At 43.4% G+C, this 19,189-nt stretch overlaps 1 protein-coding gene across 7 annotated transcripts in view; it reads left to right on the plus strand.

Moving 5' to 3' along the window:
- The window catches only part of SERGEF (secretion regulating guanine nucleotide exchange factor), a 236,204-nt gene that overhangs the window by 193,318 nt on the left and 23,697 nt on the right, over positions 1 to 19,189 (plus strand). The window contains exon 11 of one of the 7 annotated variants that reach the window (XM_076002123.1): positions 6,945 to 11,072. The exons of the other annotated variants lie outside the window; for them this stretch is intronic. Coding sequence (XP_075858238.1) covers positions 6,945 to 6,958 — 14 coding nt within the window. The 3' untranslated portion in view covers positions 6,959 to 11,072. Of the gene's footprint in view, positions 1 to 6,944; positions 11,073 to 19,189 lie in introns of those variants that run through there. 7 annotated transcript variants of the gene reach the window in all.

Below are 19,189 nucleotides of genomic sequence, written 5' to 3' on the forward strand. Positions count from 1 at the left end.
AGAACCTTGCCTTCCAGGTCTTAAGCCCTGAGAAATATGATCCATTTACCACCCACCATTCTGGCTTCATGGTTTTATGTATGGGCCCTTGGAAGTGCCATCACTGTCTGAGTGTCCCTGGTTTCGGGTTTCCCACCAGGCCCTGTGAAGGTACTATATGTGGGACTTGCCTCTCATCCTGTGACTGACTCTAGGTTTGGAATCAAAGCCCTGAGACAACCCGTGATGAGCTCTAGAATTGGCCAGGCACCCAGCCTGAGGGTGGGTGCTGGGCTAGGCTTCGATTGCTTAGGGGTGTTGCCCCAGGTCTGTAGATCACCTGCCTCAGAATCACCTGGGGAACATTAAAATGCAGATTCCTGGGCTCTGTCTTATATCTACTGAATCAGAATCTCTGGGAGTAGGGCCTAGGAATCTGTATTTTTGATAAGCGACCAAGTGATTCTTTCTTACCTAAAGTTTGAGACTGCCTTAGAGCATTTAATTTTTTTTTTTATGGACCTCAGTTTCCTTGTTTGAAAATGGGAAAATTTATTTATATGTTTAATTTACTGCAAAAATAGAAAACCACTTTGAGAAAATACTATAAGTTCATATATTTATTATTATATATTATTAAGTTTATGGTCTTGGAGTCAAGAAAGTTTGTAACTCTCAGACTGAAGTATACTAAAAACTGGCAAATGGTCTGAGTAATCACACTTGGAAAATAGATGTTTACCAAGTGCTACAGTTTGAATGTTTGTCCCCTCCAAAACTCATATCAAAATTTAGTTGCCATTGTAACAGTATTAAGAGGCAGGACCTTTAAGAGGTGCTTAAGTTTTCCCTCATGAATGGATTAATGCTGTTATTGAGGGAATGAGTTCATCCTCTCTTTCCCTCACTCTCTTACCATCTGTCATGTTATGACACATCAAGAAGGCCCTCACCAGATGCCAGCATCTTACTATTGTTCATCCCAGCCTCCAGAACTATAAACCAATACATTTCTGTTCTTTCAAATTACCTGGGGCCAGGAACGGTGGCTCATGCCTGTAATCCCAGCACTTTGGGAGGGTGAGGCGGGAGGATTGCTTGAGGCCAGCAGTTTGAGACTGTAATGAGCTATGATTGCACCACTGTACTCCAGCCCGGGTGACAGACTGAGACCCTGTCTCTGAAAATAATGATGATAAAATAATAATAATGAAAATAAAATTATGCAGGCTGTGGTATTCTGTTATATTAATAGTAGTACAAAATGGACTAAGAAACTAGGTGAGTGAATATGTGAATGAATACTTTCAGGAAAGACAAAGCCTGAAGAAAAGTCATTAACTCATTATCTTCCACCTCATGCATTCAATCAGTATCCTTCACTGAGTGCCTAATATGTGCCAGGGCACTGTGCCACATGGAGGATATAGAGATAAATAAGATATGGTCCCTGACCTTAGGGATTGGAGATGGATCTGAACGTTCAATATGGTGTGATAAGCACTGGCTCCAGGGTGGGTAGAGGGGTGAGTATTAGTGCTTGCAACAAGAACAGGAACTGGCTCTATCTGGGGCTGTGAGGAATGAATGGTATCACCAAGGAGGTGGCCCTGGAGCATAGGATTGTTCTAAGAAGGAAAGCCCCTTTCACAGTCCTTGTCACTAGCTTTCTTCTTCCATTCCATTCAATTCTTTCCTGAGTTTCCTTTCTTCCTCCATCAAACCAATCTCAGGAACACAATGTTCTTGGCTTTTTTCTTCTTGAACTTACCAAAACCTGCTTGTATTCTCTAAATCAACACTTCAGTTTAGTCATAAACACTGGGGTTTAAAACAGTCCTTTTTTGAGGAGAGATGTGGTTTACATTATTATCCCCAAAAGTTTTAATCCAGAGTAGTTTTAAGCTATTCTGGAATTTTGTTTGTTTGTATATTTGCTTTTTACATCTGACAACTGATAGGAACGGTGTTGTGTTTTGTTGGTTAGTTGTTGATTTTCTTGGGTGGTAGGAGAAAAGGATTGGTGACACTTGGCTTTCCCAGCCCCTGTTATTACACTATGTAAACAATCAATATTATGCTTGTCTACAAAGAATCAAGGATTCACAGTCCAAGTTGAGTTTTAGAAGAATGTGAGTTAGCATAAAACAGTGGTTAACATATCAGACCTTAAGGAGACGTAGCCCTTTATAACTTACAGCATGCCCTGACCATCCATATCCATCCCACTCAAAAGGTGGTCCACAAACCAGGGGTCTCAACAGCTGCTAATTAGAAATGTAGAACCTCAAGCCCTACCTGAGACCTGCTGAATTGGAATCTGCATCTTAGCAGTATTTCCTGGCAATTCATATGTACCTTAAAGTTTGAGAGAGACTATAAAGTTAATGGTGTATCTCATTTATTGATTAGGACACTGAACTCCAGAGAGATTAAGACACTTTCCAAGATCACATAACAAGTAGCAGAGCCAGGATTCAAGCCCTGACCTATCCGATTCTAAGTTCAGCACTCTATCCACTGTATGACCAGTTTTCTTTGTGCCATATTAATTCCATTATGGAGAACATGTCTTCAGTGATTCATGGTCATGAAGACAGAAGAAAGTAACACTTTTTCAAGACACAAATGTATCTTCTTGACAGCTGCAAGGGACAAAAAGAGTCAAAGGAGAACTCACATACTGAGCCATGACTTTATGATGCCAGATACTTGGGCAGCTGTACACGAAAGGTGGCTTCACCCCTATTTGCAAATAGTAAGAACCTCGCATCTTCCTGAGCATAACAAGCTGGTGGGGACTCTCAGGGAGGCAGGGGTTGAATGTGGTATTTAAAGCTCAGAGTTTATGGGTCAAAGGTCAAAGAATTAGATGTTGTGAACATTTTTTTTTCATCCTTAAAGTAAGATCCTCTTCCTGCATGAGACCAGCTTCTTCTCTGATTAATCAGGCTTAGTGCCTGCCCACTTCTTCTGAAGTCAAGAAGTCAGGCTTTGGTCACTCGGAACTCCTCTTGATTTATGAACAACTCTGTCTCGTAGAGTAATAGTGGTTTTCCCAAAGAGGAAAAAATAGCTTGAAAGAAGGCCTTGAAGAATCAAGATGACAAAATGTATTATTTATAAGGACCTAAAATAAGTGCCGGATCCTCCACTCGAAGCGAGCAGGCGACAGCCAAGCACTGTGTGGAGTAGAGCCCAACTGACTCCAGCTGGACCCACGCTCAAGGCTGGTCAGCCATGTCTTCACTCATTCTTCCAAGGACCCTGCTCAGAAAGTGGCTCCTGTTGCCGATACAAGATCAGCTTTGTGGTTTATACAAATGGGTCCTAGCTTACAAGCTTAGAGGAAATTCTTGAAGGAAAATGGGAGAAATGCAGTGAGAATCTGTAGATTGATAGAAAGAGACCACAAACACACACATACCTGTAACACACATCCATGGAAGATTACATCAAATTCCTGACTTAATTACTCAAGGATACAGGCACTTATCGAGAGCGAGGAGTCCAGGCAGCATAGGCATCGATACATGGTACCTCAACCCCACCTTCACTGGCCCCTAGTTCCATGATGGAGTATGCAGCTGCAGGTGACATTGTCTGTGCAGAGTAGAGTCCTGTTGCACACAGGAATCAGTCCCTTCTTGCTGCATCACTGGTCTTTTTAAATCGAGGCTTGTCTCATTATTCTTGAAGAATTTACAATTTCTGTATTTTCTTCTAAGAGAAGGTTTACAAACATCTCTATATCAAAAAGCTCTTCTTCTTTTTGAAGTAAACTCGTGGCCAGCAAGTCTACATCTTTGTCTGGTAGGGAAAAAGCTGAATTAATGTTTAGGGGTCTCTGATCAGTAGCTGACATTATAGAAAACCCATTTCCTTGATTCTGGTCTAATGCCTTTGTTATCTGGATGTTTGTGATACTGAGTTAGACCTGAGGATCATCTCCCAAATCCATTTCTCCAGAGGGTAAGATTCAGTGATGGAAGGGAGGTCACTGAAGAGTAGAAGGGGATGCCAAGGGACTTCTGAGGGTACCAAAGACAGCCATGAGATTATACTGCAAATTCAGAGTGGCTACAAGTTGCTCTTGTAGACAGAAATATAGGCTGGGATTTGAACAGAGGCAGCAGACTTCAGAACCCCCACACCTAACTCTGCTTCATCATTTTCCTCTTCCTCTTCCAAAGTTCTCATCTGAGATGTGTTGACTCCACTGGAAGGAGAAATGCTCTCAGTAGCTCTTGCTATACTTGGAGCTTGCTATGTGCTCTGTGGCTGATGGCTCTCTCTCCAGCCATGGGAGCCAGTGATCCATGGGCTCTGATGCAGTCCCCTGGCAGCATCAACCTGGTATTGCCTCTGGTTCCCATCTCAAAGCTCATCCAATTTCCTCTGATCAGAATAGTTGCCCCTAGAGCGTAGGGTGCCTATTCAATAGGCTTAGGTTTACCTGTAATGCCCTGGCAGTGCAGGGAGCCTTCAAGAAGATGAGTATCTGAGTATCTGACCTTTCTACCTGCCACATCCCAATTAAGAATAATAAAATCTTAGACTCGAAAGAAGTCTTCAGCATTTTAAAATCCAAGTGTCCACTCAGTATATGAATGAGAGGCAGGCAGTGTGGTATAGAAGGAAGAGCACTTGTTGGGTTCCAATCACATCTTCACCACTTTCTAGTTGTGTGATCCTGGACTGGTCACATGATCCCTCTACACAAGGAATGCCTCTCAGGGCCTGCTGGAGAATAAAGATCATGTATGTAAAGTGTTAGCATATATGTTGTGCTTGATAAGTAGTAGATGTCATCCTGTAAACCAGAGGCTTTCAAACTTTTGTCTGCAGAACACCTGAGTTCTTTCAGATATTCTTTATCATATGTGGCTTTTAGATCCCTCACAACCTTGGTTACTTTATGTGTTATTATTACTATTATTTTTGTTGTGGTAAAATCTATATGATGTAAATTTGCCATTTTAACCATTTTAAGTGGCATCCAATACATTCACATTGTTGTGCAACCATCACCACCATCCTTCTCCAGAACTTTTTCATTTTCCCTACTGAAACTCCGTACTCATTAAATAGTAACACCCAGTCCCCCATCCTTGCAGTCTGGTTACTCTGTTTTGTTGAATCTCATGCTCCAGATTTTTCACTGTCTTTCTTCCCACCACAAATGGGGGTTGAAAAGAGTCTCATGGAAGGGTTTTCTTTGTGTTCTTTAAACTCTCACTGGGGAGCCTGAGAGTTAAAGGTCTGTACCAGCTGCAGCAAACTTTCAGGATAGCAGATGGTTACAAAATGGGTGTCAGTATAGCTGCTTTACCTGGGATAGGTCTGGCAAAGAGACTTCTAAGCACTGTACATTTCTTTCAAAAACATTAAAGGACATGGCTTGGCCTAGCTTTGGGGAGAAACCAACAGTTTTGGAATTCTTCAATAGCATCACCTTACAGTGAAGATTAAATGATAAAATTCATGTCACATATATAATTCAGTGTCTAGCACACATAAGGCCTTTATATGTAGGCTTTTTTTTTTACCATTTTTTTTTTTTTTACCATTATTGCATTATGGCAGAGACATTATCTATGTTTTGGTAGTTAATCCACACAGTAGGTAGATACCATCTTTATTTTCCATGAAGAAACTGAGGCTCTGAGCTACCAACATTCCCCAAATTATAGAGCTAGTAAGTAGCAGAGTTCAGATTCAAACCTATACTATATCTCTCATAAGATGCTGTCTGTTGTGATATACCAAGAAAGGAATTCTATGTGTGAGTTATACTGACTTCATTCTTGGTGTTTCATCTTCCCATCTATCCTAGTCCTTTTCTGGAGTTCTATCTTCTTGCTATTTCTTTTTCCTAAAATCATGCACCTAACATCCAAGCTTCACAGCTTTTGGGTTTACCAATACCCATTCCCTGTACCATCTTGAAAGGATCATTCACAATCTTTAGTGAGCTCTTTGCTCTAGAATAGGAAACAAAAATAATGTGTGCAAATCATGGAACTCTGGCTTTATTGGATGAGTTTCTAAGAGCTAATGAACTGTGCACAGAATTTAGAGAAAGCATTGGTTGGGATTTGGTCAGAAAATAGTGCTTTTAAGGACACTCAAGACACCCAGAAGCACTGACTGGAGTTTGTTTAGAAAAGAAAATGCTTACTTTTGACTACCATAAGTGATTGGGATTCATTCTCCTTTCAGAAAACAAGATCCAAGTCACCCTCATTTGTTCTTTTTCATGGCTGCGAGGAAGCTCAAAGCCAACGCTGGGTGCTCAATCACAGCATGTATATAAACTCCTAGGGCTGGCATTTGGATACTCTTCCTTTCAATGGTTTGAATTTCCACTTCTATTTCATGTACTATATTATAAAAATTGCCTTTGGAAAGAGTATAATAAATCAGTAAAGACAATAAGTGCCTAGAGGTCAAGGACCGTTTTTGTTTAGCATAGCGTCCCTAGCACATAGGCCGGTATATCTGACATATAATAGATGGTCAATAAATGTTAGTCAGTTGAATGAATGAAAGATGTTAATGAATAATCATTCAAAATGACTTAAACAGGATAGCATCTTGGGTACTTTCCTTTGGACTCTCAGCTACCAAGGCCATCTCAAGGTGGAAGCTTTAAAAGGTGTTCCTTGGACTTTGGAGTTATGTTATTAAGGAATTGTGTGCACATGCTAGTAACAGACACCAGAAATAATAATGGCGTAAACAAGAAAGAAGTGTTTTCTCCCACTATTATGGACTCAATTGTGTCTCCCCAAAATTCATAGATTAAAGCTGTAACTGCAGTGTGAGTATATTTGAAGATAGGGTGTATAAGGAGGTGATAAAGGTCAAGTGTGATCATGGGGTGGAGCCTTAATCTGATAGGACTGGTGTCCTTACAAGAAGAGGAAGAGACACCAGGGGTTGTGCTCCCTCTGTGTGCACAGGAAAGACCGTGTGAGGACACAGCAAGATGGTGTGTCCATCTGCAAGCAAAGAAGAGAGGACTTGCCAGAAATTAACCCTGATAGCACCTTGATCTTGGACTTCTAGCCTCTAGAATGGTGAGAAAATTAATTTCTGTTGTTCCAGTCACAGCCTCTGGTATTTTGTTGTGGCAGCCCAAATAGACTAATAGACTTGAACATGAGATATCTAGTGATATTCAGCCCAGGACTGGTATAATAGTTCTATAGATATCAAGGACCCCAATTATTTTTCTTTCTCTTTTTCACTATCCTTAACATAGGCTTTCATCCTCAAGATTTTCTCATGTTTTGAGATGGCTGCTAGCAATCTTCAGGAAGGTGGAAAGGAGAAAAGAAAAAAGAGGCCCTTTTAAAATACTTAAAGTGAAGTGAAGTGCTACCCAGCACAATGGTTCCACTTAGAATTCATTGGCCAGAACTTAGTTACATAGCCATGCCTAACCATAATGAAGTCTGGGAAGTTAGACTTTTAACTGGGCACATGGCCACCCTGAATAAAATTTGGTGTCTGTTAGTAGGAAAGAAGGGGAGAATGGATCTTGAGTAGGTGACCAGCAGTCTGTGCCTTAAAGGGCACGATCACTTTGGGGAACAAGGAAGCTCAACATCAGCTTGTCACACACAAGAACAGTCCTACTTCTCAGAGCCTGAGCAGTCCCCTGAGTACTCTGAGCAAGACAATGGGAGGAGATGGTCTTGTTGTCTGCAGAATAGTTCAAGCCCCCTGCTTGGCTATCAGGTACTGCTCAGTTTGGGCTTAGTTACCTTCCTAGCCTTCTCTTCCTCTATTTGCCAGAACCTTGTCCCTAGCCCTGAATATGCCTATACTCACCTGCATTCCAGTTCCCTCCACCTGGAATGTCCTTTAACACCTGAATATACCATCCATCCTTCTAGGCCCAGAGCACACTCTTTTTCCTGGAAGAACCTAACTTGCTTTCAGAGAGTAGAGCATGGAAAGGGATGGGGGTGGGGAGGAGCAGTGAGGAATAACTTTTCAATGGAGAAACCTGGCAAACACTGCCTAACTGTCAAGGTTAACATCATCAGTGGTGAATCATGTTGATAGTATGTACCTTTTATATAATGTGATGGGACGGATACCTTTACCTCTGTGGTCTTCCTCTCCAAACCCATAGTCCTAGTTTAACCATGAATAAAACATCAGAAAAATCCAAATTGAGAGACATCCTACAGTATACCTGCTATTAGTCAAAACTATACAAGGCCATCAAAAACAAGGAAAGTTGGAAAAACTGTAATAGACCAGAGGAGCCTAAGGAGATGTGATGACTAAATATAATATGGTGTTCTGGAGGGGAAGTAGAAGCAGGAAAAGGGAAAAACTAGCAAAATCTGAATAGAGTATGGCATTCATTCAGTTAATAGTAATGTACCAATGCTGGCCCCTTAGTTGTGACAGATGTATCACAGCAATGTAAGATACTGACAATATGGGAAACTGGGGGAGGGGTATTTGGGAACTCAGTACTAACTTTAAAACTTTTCTATAAATCTAACACTATTTCAAAATTAAAAGTTTATTAATTTAAATCTCTGCTCTTCTGCTCACTGACAGTATAACTTGGGCAAGGCACTTGACCCCTCTGGGCTCAGTTGCTCATCTGTAAAATGGGAGTGATGTACCTTGACTGCAAGATTGAGAAAAGCTTCAGTGAGACACTGTGCATGACAGTGCTTTGGACACAGTGAGCCTTGGCCCTTGGGATGGCTTTTGGTGTTTCCCACATTATTGTTCAAGCGCAGGTTCTACTCCTGCCTCTCTGAAATTCCACCCAGGGAGACACTCCAGAGGTTTTCCCGGAGGCTGCTGCTGCCGTGGTACCTAGCAGGGGCCTGCACTTCCCCATTTGCAGCCAGAATTCTGTGCAGGAACCTTACCCCGCGCCTCTCTTGATAACTTGCTCTTATGGACTAAGATTGCATTTTTATTTTCATAATTCACTTCATTTTTCTCCCTTGAATTTAGTTTTTCTCTTTAGGAATCAGCATATGACTCAAACTGCCAGTTCTAAATTTAGTATCGCCTGTGATACGGAGAATGCATTTAGTGCTGCCTGAGATATGTATTTGGAAATAATGGTTTTATTTATCCACATCCAGTAATTCTGCCTGCCTGCTGTGTTCTTTCAGGAAAGAGTTTGTCATCTCCTTTCCTCCTAATGATGAAATGTTGCCTTCTCAGGTCCCAGAGGCCCAGCCTGAGCCAGAAGTGGGTGACTTGAGTCTCTGTTTAATTAACCAATACCATCCGCAGGTTTCTGCAGCAGTCACAGGGTTCTGTCCAAGGCTTCTGTTTAGAGGGAGTTTGGAAGGAGGTCTAGAAAGGGCTCATGGACTCTTTGGACCCTGCAGGCTTATCTCTGAGCCTCAGGCTAAGATTTGCCCCTTTTTTTTGAGAATTTGCCCCTTCAGTGCTGGAATATGTGGGAGGGGAAACTCTGTGTGTATATAGTTGCATCCTGTGTTTTTGGTGCTGAAGATTTAGAAGAAGTAAATCACCCACAGCTCCTATCCTCTGTTCTCAACAAGATAGACACATAAACATATAATCAGAGTACAATGTAAGACATGCTGTACTAGAGCAACATACACAGAACAGAATTAGTGTAGAGGAAAGAGAGCAATCTGTGAGGTAAGGAAAGGCACACAGGTGATGCCAGAGTAGAGTTGTAAAGGATAACAGGTGTTTTGTATGGGAATGAGGTAGAAGGGTATTCTAAGCAGAGGGACTAGCGCATGCAAAGACATGGAGGCATGACATAGCAATAGTATGAAGAACTACAATTCACTTATTTTATAAATATGTTTTGAGCACCTGCCATGTACCTGGTGCCATGCTAATCATTAGAGTTATGCCAGTGAGGAAGTCAGACGAGGTTCTAGTCTCCCAAAGTGTGCCCCCGTGAGCAAGTAGTTTGTATGGCTATGGCATAAAGCAGGAGGATGTGAGAGGTGATACGTGATAAATTGAAGAGATAGGCAGTATGTGTTAGTTTTCCAGGGCTGACATAATAAAGTACTATGATCTTGGTTTACAATAGAAATTTATTCTCTCATATTTACAGTCTCACTTGTCGAGGCCAGCAGTCTGAAATCAAGGTGTCCACAGGGCCATGCTCCTCTGGAGGCTCTAAGAGAGAATCCCTCTTTGCCTCTTCGATCTCTGGTGCCTCTGGGCATTCCTTAACTTGTGGCTACAAAAATCTAATATCTGCCTCTGTCTTCAAACAACCTTCTCTGTGTGTGTGTGTCTTCTGTCTCTTATAAAGATACTTGTCATTAGATTTAGAGCGCATCTGTATGATCCAGAGTGATCTCATCCCAAGGTCCTTAACTTAGTTACATTTGCAAAGACTTTCTGGAGGCTCTAGGGGGGACTCGTTCTTTGCCTCTTCTGGCTTCTGGAGGCTGTTGGTATTCTTTGACTGGTGGCCACATCACTCCGTCCTCTGCCTTCGTGGTCACACTGCCTCCTCCTCTTATGTCTGTGTATCAAATCTCCCTCTGCCTTTCTCTTAAAAGGACACTTGTGGTGGCATTTAAGGTCCACCCAGATAATCCAGGACAATCTTCTCATCTCAGAATCCTTATTTATATCTATAAAGACCTTTTTTCCAAATAGGGTCACGTTCACAGGTTTTGGGAATTGAGACATTGACATATCGTTTGGAGGGCCACTGATCCACCCAATATACAGTCCAAGATTGTAAGGTCTTTGTATATTTACCCTGTGAGGTAGGTTTTCTTTTCTTTATTTTTCAGATGAAGACACTGAGGCTTAAAGAGATTAAGTGATTTACCCAAGGTCATTCAAAAAGAAAGTAGGAGAACCAGAGATTGAAACCTGGATTTGTTTGACTTGGAAGCTCATTTTCCTCCTTCTGTGGCCCACTGACCAGAATTTTTGAGAAGTCTCTCCTTTGGTTTAAAACACAAATGGCCAGTTGGAGAGGGCAAGGAAGCCACACTTAGCTATTACCAGGCACTAAGACCTTAGTGGGAGCTAGTTTGAGGGAGCTGTTAGCAGAGAGCAGGCTGCTGTGGATATGGGCAGGAAGTCTGGGGGAGGGAAGGAAATGGGGATGGGGTGGTGATGAAGAGAGGGGGCTTAAAGTCCAGGACCAGGGCAAGGATACCCACTAAATAAGGGAAATACTTGAAGGAAAAGGACAGAGTTGGGTGGGCATGCTGTGGCATCTTAAGAGTTTTTCCCAGTGCTTTCTCTGGTTCTTTGATGTGTGAGGAGCCTCTGTGCTTGTCTGCAGCTGGGAAGATCTCTGACCAAGGTGGGTAGAAGCTGGAGGACTTAAGAATGTGCAAAGAAGGGCTCAAGAACCAAGTGCTCTCTCTCTCAGTCACTATGTGACCTTAGACAGTATTCTTGCTTTCCAAGCCTCTGTTCTCTTATGTGGAAAATGACAGATTTTTTTTTTTTTTTTTGAGATTTGAAGGAGATCAAAATGAAAAGTGACTCACACAGCCCTGAAATATAATAAGGTCAATGAATGTTACTTTCATTTCATCAAAAAACTCACTTGCCGGACTAGAGCAATGGTTTCCAAACTGGAGGCTCCAAAGCCTTGGAGTCCACAGAGTATATAACAAGATCCTCAAATCTCTGTGTACACCTACATGCAGCATCGTTTTCAAATATATATAGATTGTATCGTGTTGACTAAAATACAGGTGCATTTATAAGCTTTACTGAATTTATGGTGACTTTTTGTCATTAAGTGTTGCTTTGATTGGTATGTATGGAAAAATCCTGAAATTATCAGATACTAAAAGAGTCCTCAGACTCAAATATGTTGGCAACCACTGGTGTAGCATGAAAGACAGAGGTCTAAAGGGACAGATGAGATTATGGGTGAACAGTGCTATTACAGAGCTATTGCAGAAGCACAGCAGGAAGCTAGACAGCTGCCTAGGGAAATCTGGGGAGGAGGAGGAGATATTGAGGCGAGGCTTTCAAAGATGAGTAGGAGTTTGCCTCATTTGGAGAGAGGGCATTGCAGGTATAGGGAAAAGCATGTTAAAAGTCCAGGTGGCAGGGACTTCAGTTTTGGTGGGGGTCTGGTTGGGAGATTGGCCAGAAAAGAAGACAGGAGCTGGGTCAGGGCCAGGCCTTGAATGCGTGTTACAGACTTGAAGATCACCTTAGGCAGGGGGAGCCAGGGCAGATTTTATGCAGAGCAGTAATAGTATTAGACTGGCCTTTTAGAAAGATCCCTGCCTTTGCAGCATGGAGAATGGAGCTGTGAGGAGCTGTGAGGAGCTTTGCAGCATGGAGAATGGAGCTGGAGAGCCTGTGAGGAGGAGCGGGGCCCACAGCAGAGCGCCACAGCACAAGGTCTCGGGTGCTGTGTCGCCTGCGCCTGAGGCCCAGCCCCGCTCCTTGCCAGCCCAGGGATCCAGTTATAGTCTCTTAGTTCCTCAGTTTTCTGATCTGTAAAATGGATTTAATAATGTATCTAGCTCATGGGATTTTTGTGAAATATAAATGAGATACATACATACGAGCCTGGCATATTGTAGGTGCTTAGTAAATGTTTTCTGGAAATTTTCATACTTCCTTTTTTTCCTTATAACTACCCTGAAAGGAAAGATTTCTTTGTTTGCTTTTTTGTTTTACAGATAGGTAAATTGAAACCCTCAGAGGTTAAGAAATGTGCCTAAATCCCCACAGTTGTATGGAGAGCTTCCTGTGTGTCTCACTCAGTTCTCATGACAAGTAAGTTCATATGTGAGACCACTTGTAACACAGCACCTGGGGCAGAGTAGACACTCAGAAAGCCATAACCACATAGTGTCCATGCACTCTAACAAAAAGTGTGCGCCTGGGCATAGAGGGCTGGCTTTCTCAGCCCCCAAGTCTGTCCATCTTAGGGAAGGAGGGGATTGTATATAAAGTGCTTTGGAAACTCCATCCATCTGAAACTTCATCCATCCAAAGTCACCTGCTGGAAGAGCCTTCTTTGATGCCTGTGGACATCCATCCTTGGTTCTGTGGGTTCCAACCCAAAGGACAAATGAAGTCAGCTGAGCCCCCTGAGTTCAGCCTGGAGTGGTTATAACACAGTCTTTAACAGGGAGACCTTGATAAAGGATGTAGCCTTTGGGTTGAAAACTTGGTTTGCCTCTTATTAGCTATATGATCTTAGCTTAGTTTTCAAACCTGTTTCCTCAACCCTAACAGGATTAATATTATTATCACTAGCTTTTTCCTCCCACAAACTCTAGCAGCTGTGTAAACAGGCGGGCAACCCTTTGACACAGTAACACCAGCAGCAGAGGGGAGGAGGGATCCTGGTCTTTCAGCAGTCACAGAGACAATGTGCCTGTCTGGGCAGGCTTCCCAGGGAGAGTAGAATTTTTCCTGGTCCTTGAAGGACCCTTTGTTCTGTAACATGTAAGGCTGCTTCCCTATGGAGAGAGTTGAGATCTCATCTGAAGGTGAAGCCATTTGTCTGTCACATTCCAGCCCATTACCTAAAAAGGAAGCATCACCCTCAAACCAGAATCTGGAAATGAAGGGCTTGGCCATCTGGAAATGAAGGGCTTGGCCCAGGCCAGAGGCACAAGAGAGACAGTGCTTTGCAGGACGGATTTCCCAACCAGGATACCAAAACAATGATCCCCTCAGCCCTTTGGGGTTGTTGGCCAGGCCCGGGCTAGCAGGAGCCAGTCACGTCAGACTGTGCACTTACCTTTCCATTTACCAATGTGCCAAACGTTAGTGACGTGTTGAGAAGTACTGCTCTGGGAGGCCATGCCTTTGAAGCAATAAGCAAGATAGTGACCAAGGAGGAACTGCTGAAAGTTCAAATGCTAGGAAGCTGAGGAAAGACTGCTGCAGATGTATGTTCTAGCTCTTTGGAGAGAGAGGAGTTATTAAAGAGTCAGAAACCTCATCTTGGTAGCCCTGTTTGCTTGTAGATGTGTTTGGATTGTTGTGATTATTTCCTCTTCAGTGCCCGCTAGCATTTAGTAAACTTCTCCCTGCAAATACCGCCCTGTCTCAGTTACTCTAATGGGAACCAAGGAAAGAGGGTTTCATTCATCCTTAAGCTAGAGTTATTCAGGAGAACAAGCCCGACTTCCCTAGGAGACACGTGGCAGTGGTTCCCAGGGTGGTGAAAGGGGAGCTGGAGGAGGCAGAGTGAAGGCTGCTTGCTCAGTCACCCTTCCCCAGAGCAGCCCCTGTAGGGTTTATTATTTGAGCAGAAAGCATAATCCTCCTGCTTTCTGGCAGGAGCCAAGTGGGAACCAATCTATACCCTGGATTTGCCTCCAGGAGGAAGACCACTTATGGACTAACAAAAACATCATCTTCCCCTGAGTACTGAGGTTAGATTTAAAAGTGATGAAACCTTGAAGGTTTTTTTTTGCAGAACAAAACCCTAAGTCCAGAGATAGATTCCAGGGAAGAATATAGATCCTAAAGACTATGTTTTGTGAAAGCAAATCGTCCTGCTTGAATAAGCAAAACTATTCATACCCCTAGTTCCCTTCAGTGTTAACTGCATCCCCAAAGAGGAGAACTCAAAGGAATCAGCAACACTATTTGCTTTGGCCAGTAAATCTCCAGCGTTCTTCAGAGAAATTCTACTTTCTTGTGGCCCTGTGGTGAAACTAATGCATTGGCTTTGGAGTCATACTTAGCAAGTGACTTGACTCTCCAGGCCTCAGTTTCCTCATCTGTAAACAAACATCAAAATAGCAAAACCTACTTCTCAGGGTCATTTGAGGATCAAATTAAGTAAATTAGATGAAAGCATCCAACCCCATGTGTATTTGGCAGTTCTCCAGAGAAGCAGACCCAATAAGATCTGTCTCTGCCTCTATCTCAGAGAGACAGAGAGAGAGAGATTGATTTGAAGGGATTGGCTCACACAGTAGTGGGGGCCAGCAAGTTCAAAGTCCATAGGGAAGGCTGCAGAATAGAGATTCAGGTAAGAGTTGATGTTGCAATCTTCAGTCCAAAGGCTAGAAATTCAGGCACAATTTCTATGTTGCAATATAGAGACAGAATTCATTCTTCTTCAGGAAACCTCACTCTTTGCTCTTAAAACCTTCAACTGATTGGATGAGGTCCATTCACATTATGAAGGCTTATCTGCTTTAAAGTTAATTAATTTTATATGCTAATCACATCTAAAAGATACCTTTAGAGAAACATCTACACTAGTGTTTGACCAAACAACTAGTATCCATAGACCAGCCAAGTTGACACAAAATTAACCATCACATCATGTAAGGGTTAGGGTTTTGGGTTCTTGACAAAGACATTTCCTTCTCTCCTTCCTTTCTTTCCTCCTTTTTGAAGTTGTTTCTGAGATCTGAAGTGGCTTCACTTAATGCCATCTCTGGCCTGTGGGCCCAGAAGCTGTTAGAAGCTGAGCAGTGGGGCATGTGTGTTTCTGCTGTCTCTTTGAGACCTGTTTCTGCTGACTTTAAATCCAGGGCAGCAATGTCCCTACTTACTGAGTCAAGCCCTGGGGTAGCATTAGTGGTTTTCAATTGAAGCCTGTGCTTGAAGCCATACCATTTTTCCTCTGTATCCTAAGTTGGTTTTGATATGCTTCTGTAATATTTGCAGTGTTCATGCATTATATTTGTTTCTGAGGTTTAACCTGGGTTCTGCCACAGTGAGGATGTTTTAACTACCAGAATGACCTTTTTGGCATGGGTTAGTTAGTAGTGACTGAGAGCCTGGAAGGAAAGACTTTGTGAGAGAGCAAGAGTTAACTCCCTGCCTAGAATGTTTCAGGTGGCATTCTGCCTGAAGTAGAGAGCTGGAGTCCATTCCATGGCAGAGATTTATACTCCGCAGGTGATCCAAAATGCTTCTCATTTTAATGGAATGTGGAATTGCTTTTGCCAAAGTTGAAAAATGCCAAGATGGGATCTCTAAGGCAGCATAAGGTTGTGAAAAGAGCTCTGGACCAAGAATTAGAAGACCAGAACCCTGCCACTACCTCTCCATATGATCATGGGCAAGTCACTTCATGAGCTTAGACCTCAGCTATCTTTTTATGAGATATTGGAAATAAAACTTCACCTCATCTTTGCGCAGACACCACTTGACCACTTTCAAAGCACTCTCACCACTCATCATCTCTGGTCTTCACACCAACCTTGTGCGGTAGGCAGGATTTAGGTACAGAAATGAGTCCTTCACGTTTTCCAGGCAAGGACACTAAGATTCAAAGACGTTAAATGACTTGCCTAAATTCACAGATGGGAAGTGATAAAGCTGAGATTGAATACAGGATCCTTAGTCCATCCTGTTTTGGGGTAGCCTTCTGAATATAGTGACATCTATGGAACTGCAGGGGAGAGCACACAGTAGCGTTGGCAGATCCAGCCTAGGAGAGGAAGTGAACTGCCTTCACACTGTCAAAGTTCCCAGGGCTTTGGAAGGAGGTAGTCTGAGTGGACTCCCATAAACTGAAGGAGGTTGGTCTCTAGCTACTCAAATTAAAATGTTTTCTCATGCTGTTGATTCAATTCAGAAAACATTTATTGAGGCTTTATCACATACCAGGCTCTCTACTAGGGGGCAGAATAAGTAAGCAAAAGTATAATGAAAGGTAGACTGGTAAGTTTTATATTTGAAATGTAAACAGAGGGCTTTGAGTTTACAGTCAAAGGTACAATTAAGTCTTCCTGGAGAGATGAAGGCAAATACAGCTGAGCCCTAAAGGATGAAGCAGGATTTGATGAACATTAGGAGACAGGAGGAAAGTGGTCCGCCCTGCTCGTGCTTCTTGGCCCCTGTGCCACAGTCACCACTGCTATGAACTGCTATCCCACATACAGCCAGCGACAGACAGCCTGTTTGCTGTAGGACCTGCCAGACCCAACCCTGGTGGAGCCTTTACCGTGGCTTGTCAGATTTGATGCAGTCCCCTGAGGCATATACTGCAACGCAAGAGAAGCTCTGCCTGGCAGCTCTTAGAAGAGTGTACAGCAGAAAGGGAGGCACCTGGGGCCCTTGGCAGAGAAATGGGCAGGTTGGAAGGAGGTGCTTTTCTTAGTGATTGTGCCTACCCCTCCTAAGGGGCTGAAAGGCAGAAGCTGTTGCTTTGCATGTGTGATTTTAGACTGAGAGTGTTTTGTATCTTTATTTTAAAATTGGTTTCTCAGTCTCCTGTGCAGTTTTCTGTCAGCTTGTTACCATGGAGAAGTGGGTTGGGGCTGGAAGCTCTGTCTCTCTCTGTCAGCATTTCTAGACCCACCAGCTGCCTCCTGCCCCTTCTACAGATGGAGGGGGGTAGGACCTCACTTGGTGGCAGACCCTTTCTCTGCAAGCACTGGAACTGCATCTCAATCCCCTTTCAGATGCTGGTTTCATTTTTCCACATATTGACTCATCAACTCTGTGTTGAGTGCCTTTTGTGTGCCAGGCATAGTGCTGTGCTCTGCAACTGTAAAGATAACTGTGGCTAATGGCACACACATCTGTGGTGACCCTGCCAGCCTGTTCTGTCACAGCATCCCTTTCTTGTACTGTTCCTCAACGTCATTCTTTGCAGAATTTAAAGGATTAAGTTTGTTTCTCTTCCAGTCTTTCCAACTGCTCATTTAGTTACCCTGGAAGTTACCCACAAGTCCCCGCACTCGAGGATCGCACTTCCTCCTGGAGACCCCTTGCCCAGCACAGCACCTGGGATGAAGGATGGGTTGGATGAGGAAGTGTGTGTCTAATGGAGCCCTTTATCAGACCGCCCAGAAGTCTGTCCTTCTGGAGGCAGCATGTGGTGGCAGAAGCCTATGGAAAAAGGAAGGACTTTGGAACCAGATAAATCTGTACTTGAGTCTCTACCTTTTTCTAGCTGTATGATTTTAAGCAAATGGCTTCTTCACTTGGAGCCTTAGTCAAACTCAAAATTTTTCTGTAAACCTGCACCACCAGACTATCAGTAATCGAGTTTTGACAATTTAAAAAACAGTATAGAAAATATTGGTGTCTCTTTCACCCTAACAGGTGTTCTTCTGGCTACATCTATGTGGGACCCAGTTGAGAAAAGTTGTCTTGCAAAGAGCCCTGGGTTACAATCAAGAGACCTGGCACTGGGTCCTGGCTGTGACCTGATGTATTGTGTGATGTTAATCTAGTCTCTTTCCTTACCAAGACCTTAGTTTTCCTGTCTGAAACATTCAGGAATTGGACCAAGTGATCTTGGAGGGTTCTTTTAGCTTCCCAAATCTGAAGATTCAACTTTAAAAGAAAAACTTATCTCAGCTGCTTCCACCACTGTCACCAATGACCCCAGGCTGGAGGCTGACCTCAGCGCGACCCCTTCTGTGAGCCTGGAAGCTGCTTTCCCGGGAGGATCTGGGCTAGAATGCTGGTATTAGATGCAGAAATCTCTTTCCGATGTAAATCTCCGTGAATGCATCATCTCCTTTCTCTCCCCAAGTCCAGTGGCTAGGCTTGGCTTGTATCCCAGAAAAGCGGAGAATTGCTGGAAGGAGGTTTTTGGTCCTCTCCGCCCCCCTTCATTTGTATCCTCAGGACCTGTTGCCTTTCTGAGCCTTTGGCTAGCAAGGATTCTATTTCCTGAGCTCTCTGCAATCCAGGGCTCTGTTAGGCACAGTGATGGATCCAGAAATACAGAAGTCATCGTCCCCACAGACAGTCTCACAATCAGTGACATAGGCCAAATAAAGCAGAGCTATAAAGTTCATGGGAGGCTTGTCAAGGGAATGCTTTGGGTTCTAGTCATAGCCCTTCTTCAGTCTGCTCTGGGCTCTAGTTTCCTCTTCTGCAGAGTTTTGAGGGTCAGGCTGATAGTAGGTCAGTTCCCTTGCAGCTCTGAAACTTCACTGTAGCTCAGTGTAGGAGTAATTGTTGCTGTAGACTTTTAGAGGAAGGAGGACTTGGGCTGAGTCTTGAAGTCTGTACTAGGATTTGGACTGGCCCAGGAAAAATGGATGAGGGTATTCCTGATGGCAGGGATGGGATGAGCACAGGCAGACCATAGAGCCCAGGCCGGGGGCAGAGCAGGGTGGGAAGCCCTCCTGACCAGAGCAGAGGGTTTGTGTGGGACACAAGGAGTGAAAGCAGTCTCAGAGTAGGCAGCCCTTGTCTTCCATCTGAGGGCCATGGTCCCCAGTGGCTTGGAGCCACCCAGTAGTATCTACAGAACAGAGAAGCAAATAAGGCAGGTTGA

This window comes from Microcebus murinus, chromosome 4 (genome assembly GCF_040939455.1).
Source record: "Microcebus murinus isolate Inina chromosome 4, M.murinus_Inina_mat1.0, whole genome shotgun sequence".
Taxonomy (NCBI): domain Eukaryota; kingdom Metazoa; phylum Chordata; class Mammalia; order Primates; family Cheirogaleidae; genus Microcebus; species Microcebus murinus.